Consider the following 14,336-nt stretch of genomic DNA (forward strand, 5'->3'; position numbering starts at 1 on the left):
ATAGTGATATTCCTCAGTCTGCAACCATGATTATTACAATTGAGTTAGGTCAGAGTTACAACATGTCTGTTCCATTTTACACCACTCTTTGTTTTGAAAGGGGGAAACTTAAAGGTGACCCAGCTAAGGAAAAAATTAAGCTTATGTACTTTTTTCCCCACTATGTGATTTAAGAAGAACTGAAAGGAGAAAGATGACTGGAGAACTAGTGAAATATTGACACCACAAAGAAAGCTGAGCAATTGTGAGGGGAAGGGAGTCTCAATAGTTATTAACGCCAATGTTTAATATACACTTGGGAGAAAGGATGTCATAGTTAAAGATTTAAAACCCTGTCTCTTCAATTAAGGTATGACACTTCTCATCTCTGTGACCTTCTACATGTGTTCCAGCAAAGCTAGGGCAGACTGAGCTTGGCATGCCTGGTATAGCTCAGGTTAAATTAGGAAGAACCCCCCATTCCCTTAAAATAAACATCCTTGAATGTTTTCTTAATAAAAGAATACTTAAAAGCGCACAAACTCAACATTTATGAATCTCATTTGCTGTTCATCATTAACCTGCCCCCTGCCCCAAACTGCTAGCTACAGCCAGATTTAAACACAGCTGCTCTTTCTATTGCAGAATGTAGCTGGGTTTCCCCTGATCTTGTGAATGAGGTCATTGCATTTTTCTACAGTCAAATCGTGGCGTATAGACTATCCCTATTAACTAGTGTATAGCACAAGTCTAAAATAAAAAAACCCCTGTTCACTCTTGACAGGAAAACCATGGTAATATGTATACATCTCTCAGCACAATTATAGCTATATCACAGTTTTAATTCAGGTGTGGACAGGGCTGTGCTTTTCATGGGTATCCCCTACCCTAGCTTAATATGTTATTGTGAATCTTGAATTTCATACAACATAAAATGAATACCACCCTTTACTCAACTGCTGGGTCATCCAAAGCTGTAAAAATCCAATCAGTTGTCCCATTGGGATTCACTGTTGTCAGCAGATCATGGAGCTGCCAAACAAATCCTTTTAAAAAATATTTTATTACAAAACAAAATCCACAAAATCTATCATACAAATGCAGAGTTTGTTAACTTTACAGTTATTTATACACAAAACTTCAAACAAAGGTATTGGTATCCTGAAGAAACATCACAACTTGCAATGTCACAAACTGAAAATGATTAATATTTAAATGGTTTGTTTATTGGCTTTGAAAGCCTTCCACATAAAGTAGTTTTTTGAAAGGCTAATTTGAGCTCTTTTTCATTATGTTAATGCTAGAAAACCATACTCTGCAGAATAATTTTTAATAATTAATTGGTTTCTGATTCAAGGACTTAATTTGTATGGTATTAATGACAAAAAACATTTTAGTGACAACTTGAAAATGTTAATTTAACCAAAAATACATAAAACAAACTATTGGGGTTTGTTTAAATTAACATCATGTATTTTAATAGATGGCATAACTCCATATTTATATAAAATTATGGAAATCTGACCTTACAAAAGGGGCAGATAAGTAGCCGAAACTCACTTTAAAAAATGCAACTGAAAAAAAAAATCACAGAATATTACAGATTAATTACATTGATATTTTTGGAGCAAATATTTCTTATCAGAGTCCACATTACGAAATACAAAATAAATTTAATTTTATTCCATAATATGGGCATGTCTGGAATGAATGGGGCACAAAAGCACACTGTTACACTATTTTGTAAAAACTAGCCACTGGGGCACTTAATTTAAGGCGTCGTTTTCTCCCCGTCAATATGCTGAGCTGTTTAAAATACCCAAGGCACTAAAATGTTGGTTTGGTTTTCTTTTGTGACGATGAATTCTACAAAATGATACAAATATAAAGCTACACTATGTAGATTGTTTGCAGAATACATATTTTAATATAAATATAAAAGCTTGACGTGAGGGATTCTTTTTATCGTAACAATTCTTGGTAATCTTTGTATATTCAGGTACATTTACATTAGCAGCAATTGTGGTATATTTAGATAAGATAAAAAAGAGCTGTCTGGGTTAGATTTCTCTTTACAATGCCCTTCAAATTTCACGTACAACAGCAAAGCGCTGCTCCTGCTTTAAGCAATTTTACTATATCAGTCTTATGCAGATAAATTTCATTTGATATCACAAGTATTTTGTTTCTAATTGCAACCAAGTACTTCAGTACATATTTACAGTGTTCTTCTGCAAATACATTTTACAAATTAAGTTGGAGTACCTCTCCCTCTGACACCCACACACCGAAGAAGTACAGATGATCACTGCACTAGGAGAACATAGTATGTTTCTGATCTAGAGACAGGTGCTTCAGTTTGAGTATTTGATTTTCAGAAACATACGGTGCTGGTGAATTAGTCAGTCATCTACCCTAAGTTTCAGATTTGCTTTCTGTCTCTGAAAACACAGTTCAGACATGCCTTCATACCTGATGGTCAATCTAAAAGTTCTGCTTGGGATTGATCAGTGAGGTCTTCAGTGCATTAGCAGTCTGTTTCTTTGCCCACTGAAGTCAATGGTGCAGAATCAGGGCCTTAACTCCTCACTGAAATCAGTCAGGATCAGGTCCTTGGTCATTATAGCTCAGTAATATCCACGGACCACCTAAGAGTTGGCAGGGTATTGCCATGGGAGCTTGGAAGTAAATCTGGGATCTTTGGACCTGGGACTGCTGGATTTTAATTTGGGAGGCAGAGGACTATTGTATCAGACTCATTTCCACCAGCCCTAACCTTAGGTCCAACACAGACAAGGGGCGATGGGCTATTTCAGAACCTTCTCAGGTGGGGTCATAATGCCACAGAGCTGTTGGCCAGTCCCAAAAAAGAAAAGAATACTAGTTACAACAAGGTATTTACAGAAAGCAGAGCAAGGAAACAAATTACAGGAGCTACAAAATGTTTATGTATATTAGTATTCATTTCAGATACCTCTTACATTTTAAAATATAAAACTGATACCTTATTGTTAAGTAAAATCAGAATAATGGCCTAAGGGTTTTTAATGTAACAACATAACAAAAAGAAACCAAAATGCAGTATTTGCTACATCTAAGAGACGAGCTGCATTAGAATTCTTGGACATTTCACAGTGAGTTTTCTGTAGCCAGGATTATTGGTTATTCGGTGGCCAGTTAAACTTGCCTTCTCTGTAGACAAATTTTCTTTCAATCTTTTGTGTTCAAGACAAATTTTTACTGAGGAACATATTCAAAATTATTTAAACCTATAAACTGTTGAATAATTGACCCTGTAAACCACTGTCCCCCTTTGGCTGTGGCTTGCATGCAATGCTCTGTCCAAATAAGGATATTATTTATACTATGTCCCTCAGTCCTGCCTAACATCAAAAATGATATTTCAAATTCAGGGCTCCATGCCAAGCACTTGTGTGTGTTTTTAATTATTGGGAACATGCCTGCCTTCTGTTTTCATTTCCTGACGTTAATGGAGATCAGTTGTAGCTCAATTACAAGCACAGCTACTCACTTGGATTGGCTCAGTGTAATGCCCATCAGAGTAACTGGGATCAGAGGAGACTTTTCAAAATGCTCAGGGTAAACAAGAAGGGCAAATTATATCAGTGATAATTGGTAAGTGCACTGGGACTCATACAACAGACTCTGTCGACTAAAGGCCTTATCTTTACTGGGAATTTCAACTATGGGTGGTTGGCCACCCATCTAGCTGAACCAATGTAAGCCACAATTTGCCCTGATGCACCATAGTCTTGCTTGAAATGGGAGTAATTTCACTCGTGTAAGCTATGATTTATAGCAGCTTTGCTTGTCTACACTATGGCATTACCCTGCTTCATCTATATCAACAGTTGTAACCAGGGCAAATCTCAGTATAGCAACCACACAAGATAGTTCCTTTTACAAGTGTAAATAGAGTCTCTCTCTCTTTCATTCTCTCTCCACTTTCCTAGTACACCTGTCTGTTAAATATGGCACAGGATTAACTACATCCTTTGCCCATTACTAGTTACACACCAGACAGAGAGGTCTGTCTTAACTTAAACTGGCTGAAGTGCTAACATACTGCAACAGTGAATAATAATGATCACAAGGAAAATGAAAAACACCAGGCTAAATTGATTTAAGACCACAACTGCTCAAACTAAGGCAATCCAAACATATGCATCTTCCTGCAGATTTTAAGAGTTCTTTCTCTGCAAACACTGTTGTTATCTTTCCCAAGGCACACTTGGTTAATAAAACTGGACATACAAATGACGAAAAAACACTCCGCACATTTTATTTTCTGCTTGATCAATATCCAATGGCCATAACCGATTATTTACATTTAGCAGTTTCTCTCCAGTTCTCTGTCAGTCTGATCCAGAGGAAAATAGCACCTGTTTTGCTCAGTTGAGGCGCCTGAAATTCAAAAGGCTGGAAGTACATTCACAGGAACAAGCTGCATCGTATTTCCAGGAAGCAGGGGCCCCTCTTACTGAAATATGACATCTTTTCTAGGGTACTGGCAGTGTGGGAACCCTGTGTAAGATGTACACAGTCTCCAGCACTTAGAAGTAATACTTTACATTCCATTTAAACAAAATGTTTAATTCTTAAACAAGTTCTTTTTAGGATCGATAACTAAGCCCATAATAATAATAATAAAGCAGGGCAAGACTTCCAAAAACACAGTCTCAGATATTGACCATCATCCAGGGTCTCAAATAAGATCATTCCTCAGTAAACTGGTCATCACAGCAAAAGGCTCTGCTCTTCCAACTGAAATTTAAAAGCTGTTTTCAAGCACTGTATATGCTTTGTTTATTCATACATACCCAGAAGTGTTTCCCAGAGTCAGTTCTGAATTTGATCGTCAAGATAACTCAAAGTCTGAGCAAAATTCCTACAGTTTCCCTAAACTCAACCCCAAACCTTATGATCTGAAAACTTATTTCCTATTAAGTGGGGTTAAGATTAAAAAAAAATGTGGTTCTTTTTTAAATGAACAGTGGTTTATCAAAAAAATAATCCATGTAATCTCACATCCAGCATCATCGCAAGGATACAGGAAATGTAACATTGCATATTTCTAAGCAAGAGCTATAAAGTGACATTACTAAAATTATGAATTCATTAACAAATGAGGAACAATGAGCACACACACAAATACAGTGATGTGAGAAAAATACATAACTGGACTGTAGTCTCCAACTGGTGTAAGCTCTTCTTTAGATGAGGGATATTACATGTAAAATATCCCATGGATTTCTATTTACAATTTAGTTGACTTAAACATGGTGACATGAAATTTGATCCTCATTCAGCCAAACAGCGCACACCATTTTCCAGAGATCTGCCAAGAGTCACTCTAAGGTTAACAGACACCATGACCTCCTCTCTCCTGACATACTGCAGAACAGCTAACGTTCATGGAGAAATCCATTTTGCAGTGTTTTTAGTATAGGGTTGATCTGCAAAATTAAACTCTTAATACTTTGCTCTGTTTTTCTCCATGCAAACAAAGGGCCTCTTCTCTGAGCTGAATCCAAATCAGAGAGGCTAGGGATTTTACAAAGCTAACAAACCCAGGCTCCTTCTCAGACTTTTAATAAAATGACAATCACAGTGAGCAAAATTCTGTTCTCGGATCCATGTGGATAGGAAGAGCAGACAGTGAGATCTGAGAATGTAGCAGGATCAGAATGTTTGGAGTTTAAATCCACACTGAGGATGCAAGTGAAGAATTTTGGCCCTTAGCTGGAGGATTCCCTTCCCTCTTGCTCACTCGATCTCTCTATTGCTCTCGGGTTGGGGGGTGGGGGGGAAGCTTGCTAAAATAAAAATCCAACTTGAGAGTTCAAAAACGAAAAGGTTTCATTTCTGTCAATGCTATTCAGTCTGTCAGAGGCTGACTGCACCTGTTCTTCAGCAGCTGTAAAAAACAGGTGCAGATCTGTATTATCCAGTTTTTTTCTCAAGTGTCTTGACTACATGTCCACATTATGGCTGCTGTCATAAGGACAGTTTCTAAAAGCACTGTGCAACAGTAGAGACCTTGGATAATAGCAAGGAGAAATATCGTTCATGTCTGTTAATTTGGTAAAAGGAACTGATAGCCGCCCAGCTAGCAGCTTGTTAAGTCAGTGGTTCTCAAACTTTTGTACTGGTGCCCCCTTTCACATAGCAAGCCTCTGAGTATGACCCCCCCTCTTATAAATTAAAAACACTTTTTTATATTTAAAACCATTATAAATGCTGGAGGCGAAGCGGGGTTTGGGGTGGAGGCTGACAGCTCACGACCCCCCACGTAATAACCTCGCGACCCCCTGAGGGGTCCCGACCCCCAGTCTGAGAACCCCTCTGATAAGTGCTACATGTTAAATGCCTGAAACAGATCTCTTCTGTGGTGCTGTCTTGGCATTACAGCAGTTTCTATAATGTGAAGAGTTAATTTTAAAAAAGAAAAAAAAAGTCCTTATTTTTGCTGCCTTTTGGTAAAATTAAACTCATTTTCTAGCAAATTTTCATAGGGCCATAACTAAATCACATGCATTTTAACGTGTGTGGGTTGCTTGCTTGTGTTTGTTTGAGGGTTTTTTTGTTCTACCTCTGTACATATTTAGTTTCCCAAATATTTAATCTTAAAACTTTCCTACTGAAGTAAATATGAGCTGGCGTGTTACTGGACCACCACACTCTGGGATCCGGACATCTGGAACTAGAGCAATTTGCTGAGCTAAATACAGGGGCAGGAGCTATATATACAGAACTGACTAGGAAGTCCAGACTTCAGAAACAGGTGATGGAACTGCTACCATTTTTCAGGAAAGAGGAGACTAATTTAGCTATAACAGACCTTTCCTGGCTGACCCCCACAATCTCTCTAGGAATGGCTCTGTGGTCCCATGCCCACCTAGAGTGAAGTGGCTGCTAGGGAATGACGGAGGACCTTGTTTTATCACGTCGAACTGGAAAGAGTGACTAGTGCTGAGTGAATAGAGTGCAAGGTTCAAAATCTTGGCCTCTTTTAGTGCCTGGGTTCCTCTGGGAAGCAACTGGCTTGTTTGCAAACTGGAACATTCAGGAGGGAGGTTTTTGTTTGTTTGTTTGTTTTTCATTCAACTTTCTAAACAAAAATATATAATTTGGTTATTAATTTTTTGGCAGTGAACAAATTATTTTTTGAAACAAAATAGTTTTTGTTCTCTTTTTTTTCGAATAACCGTAAGACAAGTTTTGTCATTCAGCCTCTCAGCTTCTTTTTAGCATGCCCCTCCCAGGAGCCTCTTTTTTTGTTTTTGTTTTCCCTTTGGTGTCACATTGACATACATTTTACAGCATTAAAAAGGGGACTTTAAAAAACCCACAAAGGCTCAACATCCTCATCCTTTCCTCCCCCCCCTCCCCCAGTCCCTTGGAGGTCAAATCAGTTTCCTGACTTCAATTTAAAAAAAGGCAATTATGGCACAAAAGAATGGAAATTAAATTAAAAAAAAATCAAATTTATAAATATTCTTCCACTGTACACATTTTCACAGCCCCACCCCATTCATTTTTATTCACATTTTCTTTTTTTAAATTCCCACCCCTATTTATTTTTAACATCATAAAATATATTTTAATCTTTGTTCATATTTAAAAATATTTACAGTAAAAGACAAGTTCCTTCTATTAAGGTCATGAGGAGTCTGTACAAGGAGACGGTGGAGGGGGGTAGAGGTGAAAGTAACTTCGCTCTGTGGCAGGAGATGGAGGGCAGCTTTCTTCTGCCGACATGTACTGGCTGCGAGGCGTGGGGGGAGGGGGATAAGGATCTGAGTCTGAATTTAGATCTATGTAGTATTTGTTGGCCTTCCACCGGCTTGTGGTGTAGTCACTGTCGCACACATCTGTGCTGCATGGTGTCGTGGGCGGAGCTATTCCTCGTATAAGGTAGGGTCTGAAAAGTTAACAGCTCAGTGTTAGTAGTGTTCAAATGCCTTAAAAAAAATACTCTGCATGAATTTTAAATGCAGGTGAAAGGTGCTGGAGTGAAGACCTCCAAAGCACAGGTGTTACAGATGGGATTTTCAAAGGAGCATCAGGGAATTAGGTGCCACAAACTAGAACCACTTCTCTTGTTTTACACAGGGTGCTGAACTGTCATCAGGTGATACAGTCTATTTTGGCTGGATTATAATCAGCAACCTAGCAGTGAAAAGCTCTAGACCCCATTTCTACTGCCTCAACTAATCACTCACAGAATGTTTTCATTTTTCAGAAATGAACAAATAAAGTGGATGTTTGATATAGTAACAAGAGTAACCACGGTCTGACATGCCATTTGATCAAAGAGGGAAAAAAACAACCCCTTTTTCTCCTTTAAAAGATAAAGCTTTGAACAAGATTGGTTTTTTTCCTAGGCACAAAACCAAAGAGACCTCAACCTAAGAAAATGCCAAGCTTTCCATTTGATCAGTACCTGTAAGATCTTGTTGTTGAAGGAATGTTTGAGGAATAGAACATCTCTGTGTTATATAAAGAGCGATCAGTGGCTGGGGAAGGAGGTGGGTTCAAAATCTGTGGATGTTAAGAACAAATAAGGCAGAGGTTCAGTTTAACTCATTATGGAACAATACTTAGAAAGACAGTGAAAAACAGTATAAAAATATCTCCCATAGGTTGCTATTATCTCACCCATAGTCTAGCCTTCTCTCCTTGTTTTTACATGTAGCTTCATAAGGATTCATAGATTTTTTTTTTTAAGGCCAGAAGGGTTCACTGTGATCTTCTAGCCTAGACATAGCACACAGACCACAGAATTTCAGCCACTGATTCCTGCAGCGGAGGGAGTTACAGTTCCCTACTACTTAAATGAGAGGTTAAGTGCCTTGTCCAGTGTTACACAGAAAAGCTATGATGGAGCCGGGAACTGAACCCAGGTTTCCAGTCTCCCCACCTCGTGCCTTCAAGAGCTTTCTTTATTTATGAACATAAAGACAGATCTCTTCCTTGTCAGACTTGGAGCCTCCTCCACCCCAACCCTTACCCTGTCCCAATCAATGCCACATCCAGAAGCTTGAGTTCCTTTACTACGACTGGTTCACTCCATGTTTTCCCGGTAACTTTTTTTACTACTCTTTTTAAATCACACCAGTTTGACAAGGTCAGCAATGCAAAGAAGCTATTAGCCATGAATGCTTAAAATCTCCCCCATCCTGCACCCAAAAAAATGACTAATTAATTGTTGGCAGCCCTTAAGAAAATAGCATTGATTATGCTTCAAGTTTAAGTGGAAACTTGCAGTGGAAATCCCCACCCCACCCTCCCTCCCCATTTTTGTTTTTTAAATATTCCAGTCTATTCATTTTTAGAGGGGAACAAAGTGAGCAGTAACACTTCATGTATTTCATGTTCTTTCTAGCACAGTTCAATTGAACAACAATAGTAATGGGTACATCCTTGCCTCCCAGTGGAGTGACATGCATAAATCACTGATCAGCAAGATGGGAATGTGCCGCTAGGTATTCATTACCATCTTCGATATACACCCAATTCCTCCTCCCCCGCTGTCAGGGGAAAGAGAAATATGATCTTCAGCACTAATAAAACACAGATAAAACGATAACGCTTTGTGCCTTTCATCCAAGGATCTGAAGAGGATTTATAAATACAGTGTTAAGCCTCCACACCCTTATAAAGTAGATAAGGGATCACTTCAGTCACCACTAAAATACAGCTACTTCTGGGGTAAAAGGAAGCAGTTCTTTAGCACTGCACCACAGGGAGATGAGGAATGATGTATCCACTGAAACGGCACGTTTTATTCGAGCAGGAGTTTGATTAACATCTGTATTCTTATTAAAAATGCCAAAGGAACTTTAATTATCACAAGTGACCAGGACCTCAGTTTTATGCTGCATCTGAAAAATTGCACTTCTACCAGCACAGTGGTCTCAACGTTGAGCTGTGGTATTTCATCAGTATTAACTCAGGGGGAAAGCACCACCATAACACTTCCACACTAACCCTACCAACAGACTTGGTAGCAGGAAGGGAGAAAAGACCCAGCCCTATGGAGCTCCACACAATTACATCTTAAGGCATGATGAACGATTGCCCAAGAGTACCCTCTGGGAATGCTTAGCAAGAAAGGAACAGACACACCAAGAGCAGCTCCATGTACTCCTACTAGAGTTATCAGCTGAGCCAACAACACTTCACAATTCATATTAAAGACAGCAGATCTCACTGATGTTAGCTTTGATGCCTGTGGCCAGATCCTCAACTGCTGTAAATTGGCCTCGCCCCATTGACTTCAATGGAACTATGCTGATTTGCACCAGATGAAGATCTGGCCCCGATCTTTATCGATTGCCAGGAGAACATCCATCAACACCTCTCATGTGTCTGTGCCGTAGCCAGAATAACTAGGAAGACGACCAGAGACAGCTAGAAGCTCAGAGTTGTCGTGCCACGGCCTCTCTCTATAATTTTAAACTAAAACTGGAGGATTAGCTACCAGATCATAACTGGCCAGAGAGTCAGGGTCAAGTGATGGTTTACTGAGTAAAGGCTTCACAACAGCTTCCTTAAGAGAATCTGGCATGCAGCCTTCCCCAAGGGAGACACTCAGTCTCCCCCAGCCATGAACCCTGTTGTTCCCCACAGGCCTTCACAGACGTGGGTCTGAAGGAGGTGGTGTGTAACAAAGGATCCCCAGCACCTCAATACTTCAGTGAGGAGCACTGGCCTAACTCAACCAGATATTACCTTACATTTATCCCCTCTGTGCTCATAAAACCAGGCATCCTGGCCCAAATCCACTCGATTTTTTCCTCCCTGCAACTGGAAATTTCTTTGTGTCTGGAGGTACTTGAATCAGGTACCAAGTGAAGGCAGCTTGGATCGACTAAAATGGCCACAGCTCAAAACAAATCCAGACAATATGGTGGAGGCAAAGTACCTCTTGCTGGCCTCTCTTTGTGCTGCAGCATAATGGGTTTTTGGAGCAGTTAATCTGTCTGTGACTTCAGTGAACAGGCTCACTAGCTATCTTCCTGCTTCATAGAATTAATGAAACCCAAACTAACACAGTGCGACTCTTTGGTCCCATTTAGTGGCTAGGCTGAACATAGAAGTTTATGAGTTTGCCACAGCCTCCAAGCTAATGTAGCTGGTCCATTAGCTCAAGCAGTAAAGGTTCAGATTTTATATCCCGAGAACCTGTTCTATCCCTGCAGATGACTCAACCGAGGTCTATGTTACAAGTGGTGGTTTGCATGGGGAGCTCAGTTGTTGTGGACCTCTGTGTTAGTGGGAGGTACACAAAGAGCTGCATGATCTGCTCTGATTGATGTCTTGTTTAGGCAGAGCTTGCATTGTGACTGGAGCAGAGCTGAGTAGTGTAGGAGAATACAACCACTAATTTTTTTGTCCAGTCTGCCCCTGCTAGCTAGTGGCAATTTAAATGTTAGCACTGTTCAGTATATCGCTGCTGATCATTTTAGCAGAAGTGCCCACCAACTCTGAAATGACATGGAGAGACTGGGATCAGCAGCAAAGCTTAAAGCACACCACACTTCTTCCCCTCTCCACTCATCAGATCTCTGGCCATAACTCTTCATCCCCAGTGCTTCAAATATCAGACCTGTGTTTGCAGATTATCTGTTTAATGCTTTTTAAGTGGCCTCAATTAACACAGCAAAAGATAACAACAAAGTAGGAACAATTAGAGCCTGACTACACACAGGTTTTGTATTGCTCCAACTATATCTGTTTTGAAATAGATATATTTAAAGTGGTACAATCCCTGAAGTTAGAAGAATGAGCTATGCCAATATAAGCACCTTTATGCCTATATAACTTTATCCACACTAGAGGCCTTCAACTGTATCAATTTCTAAACTGGTTTCAGAGTAGCAACGATGTTAGTCTGTATCCGTAAAAAGAAAAGGATAACTTGTGGCACCTTAGAGACTAACAAATTTATTAGAGCATAAGCTTTTGTGAGCTACAGCTCACTTCATCAGATGCATACCATATAGTTACAGCAATATAAAACCTGTTCACAGACCAGTTCTTAGGCTTCCTTGCTCATTTAGATTTACATATGTAAACGATTTACATTTTTAATCAGTAGCTGACACCCATGTGTGCACCATTTATCTACCATAAAGTTGACCAGCAAATCCTGCTGGTTTTCTTTCCTCCACTAATATTGAATTAAAAGGGCTGCTATGTTGGAGTTCCAAATATCTTTACAGACTCTTGACTCACTCCTTTGTTGGCCTAGTGAGTGACGAATGAGGAAAAGAAATCAAACCAAGGTTTTCTATATTGCAGGAACCAACAGACAGTTCAGTTGTATTCACAATTTTCCCTCACCCACCTACCCCCTTAAAAATTAAGAAATAAGATTATAGTTACTGCTAGACACAAGAACAATATATACTGGCTTCCAAATTCTTTTTGATTTATTATAACGTATTACCTGTTTATATGTAAACCTGTGTACACCCCTCTCCCTTTACATACTAATTTGGCTCTCGACTGTAGTATTGGACCATCTTAATCATATTTGTCAAAGTCCTTCTAATGCTTATAGAGGCTGGCTCTGAAAGCTCATGTACACAGAAGAGTAAATGTATGTATTGCTTGCTCAGTGATGCTGAGAAGCAGCAAAACAACTGTACAAAAAGATGTTGGTGCAAATAACCTCCTCTGCATCCCTCTCCCATAAGTCACCAATGCCCCTTCCTCATTGGGTTTTATCATGCATCTCTCCCTTTTCATTTCCTAACCTCTACAGGCTTATTTCCTAACTTATGGAAATTTGGTTTAGGGACTAAATCTCATTTTCCAGCAGGGAAATCATGTAAATCCAGAACCAGACACCTGAAAAACCACAAAACATTTTAAGCTTCAGCGACATACAGTGGTGCCACTTTGTTTTTCTGGTGCTTGCATTTGGTTTTCTGAATTGAAGTTGAACACTTTGGATAAATAGCGAGCCAAGCTTAGTTTTTGAGTGTTTTCTTCCACCCGGCTATGTTTTGTTTGTTTTCTCACTCCTGTGCATGCTTGTGGGATTATGAAGTGCCAAACATCATCAGGTCAGTGAAAGAGTTCACCAGAGACAGAGGACCAGATATTTACAAGTACTCGGGTGGTAAGAACACCCATACAAAAAAAAAAAAATGCACAGGAATGTCCTGGAAGAGCATCTTTTTAATAATAAAGATAAAGGTAAAGCCCACGAGCATGATGCAATGCTCACTGGAATACATGGAAGCCATTCTATTGAATTCAGTGAGCATTGGATTTCCCCACTGCTAAATGACATGATCCAAGACGGTCTTTATTAGCATTTCTCTAATAGCACAAGTTTTAATCTGTCCATTTTTTGGACAGAAATGGGAGGCCCTTTATCTCCTGTTGGACACATTTTCAAGACTTACCTGTGGGTAGAAAGTGGCTTTAGTGCTGGACGAACTACTAGAAGAGGCTCCAGTAACATGGTTTCTGTCATACAGAGGGGCACCGCTACTTCCTCCCATGAGGCTCATGGAGCTAATCATAGACTTTCCACAAGAGATGCCTGCATGGAACCAGAACAAGACAGGGATACACAATTAGGTAACTACAATCTTATCTGCCATTGTATTGGAGCCAGATCCTCAGCTGATGTGAATCAATGTAGCTCCATTAGCCCTCATTGTCTGAGAAAGTAGTCTTGTTAATTTAAAGCTCATTTACTTTCCTTATTAAGAACAAAATCTTTCTTCTGCTACCAGCCGAGAGTACAACTCCATTTTATAGCTTCCTCTTCAAGTCTTCTTGCCAATGCATGGATTATTTGGTTCATGAGCCTCTACTTTGAAAGTTACAATGTCACAATCCAAAGTCACAACATTAAAATAAATTAATTTAATGTATCACTCACTGTTGCATTGAGCTAGTGACTGACAGCAGCTGGACAATAAAGGAGTCTCCCCATGAGGGCTGGTCAAAACTTTTCTGTTTAAATTGTTTTTTTGACCAAAAATTGGGTTTTTGAAGACATTTTTTTGCAAGAAGCATCTGCTTTCTACAGAAGATTTCAGTATTTCATAGAGAAAATAAAAGCTTGACAACCAAAAGATTTCCATTTTGGATATTTTGCCCCAAAAGCCACATTTTCCATGAAAAATATTTACAAAAGCAATTCCCCCCCCCCCCCAGTTTTGTCAACATTTTCCATGGGGGAAAAAAAATTCTGATCAGGTTTTGTCTCCATAAAAACTCAGAGGACAGTTTTCATAATGGGTATATGGTACAATATCAGCCTCTTTGATGATCAGGAAAACATTTGGTTTAGAAGTTATTTGGGA

General features: G+C 39.4%; 1 protein-coding gene across 2 annotated transcripts in view; it reads right to left on the reverse strand.

Moving 5' to 3' along the window:
- Positions 1–1,454: 1,454 nt before the first annotated feature.
- The window catches only part of LRP5 (LDL receptor related protein 5), a 248,179-nt gene continuing 235,297 nt past the window's right edge, over positions 1,455–14,336 (reverse strand). For both annotated transcript variants that reach the window (XM_084630413.1, XM_084630412.1), the window contains exons 21-23: positions 13,425–13,564; positions 8,447–8,544; positions 1,455–7,924 (exon numbers count right to left, since the gene is read on the reverse strand). In XM_084630413.1, the coding sequence (XP_084486539.1) occupies positions 7,663–7,924; positions 8,447–8,544; positions 13,425–13,564 (500 nt within the window). In that variant the 3' untranslated portion in view covers positions 1,455–7,662. The remainder of the gene's footprint in view (positions 7,925–8,446; positions 8,545–13,424; positions 13,565–14,336) is intronic.

Source organism: Lepidochelys olivacea (genome assembly GCF_965140295.1).
Source record: "Lepidochelys olivacea isolate rLepOli2 genome assembly, chromosome: 6".
NCBI lineage: Eukaryota > Metazoa > Chordata > Testudines > Cheloniidae > Lepidochelys > Lepidochelys olivacea.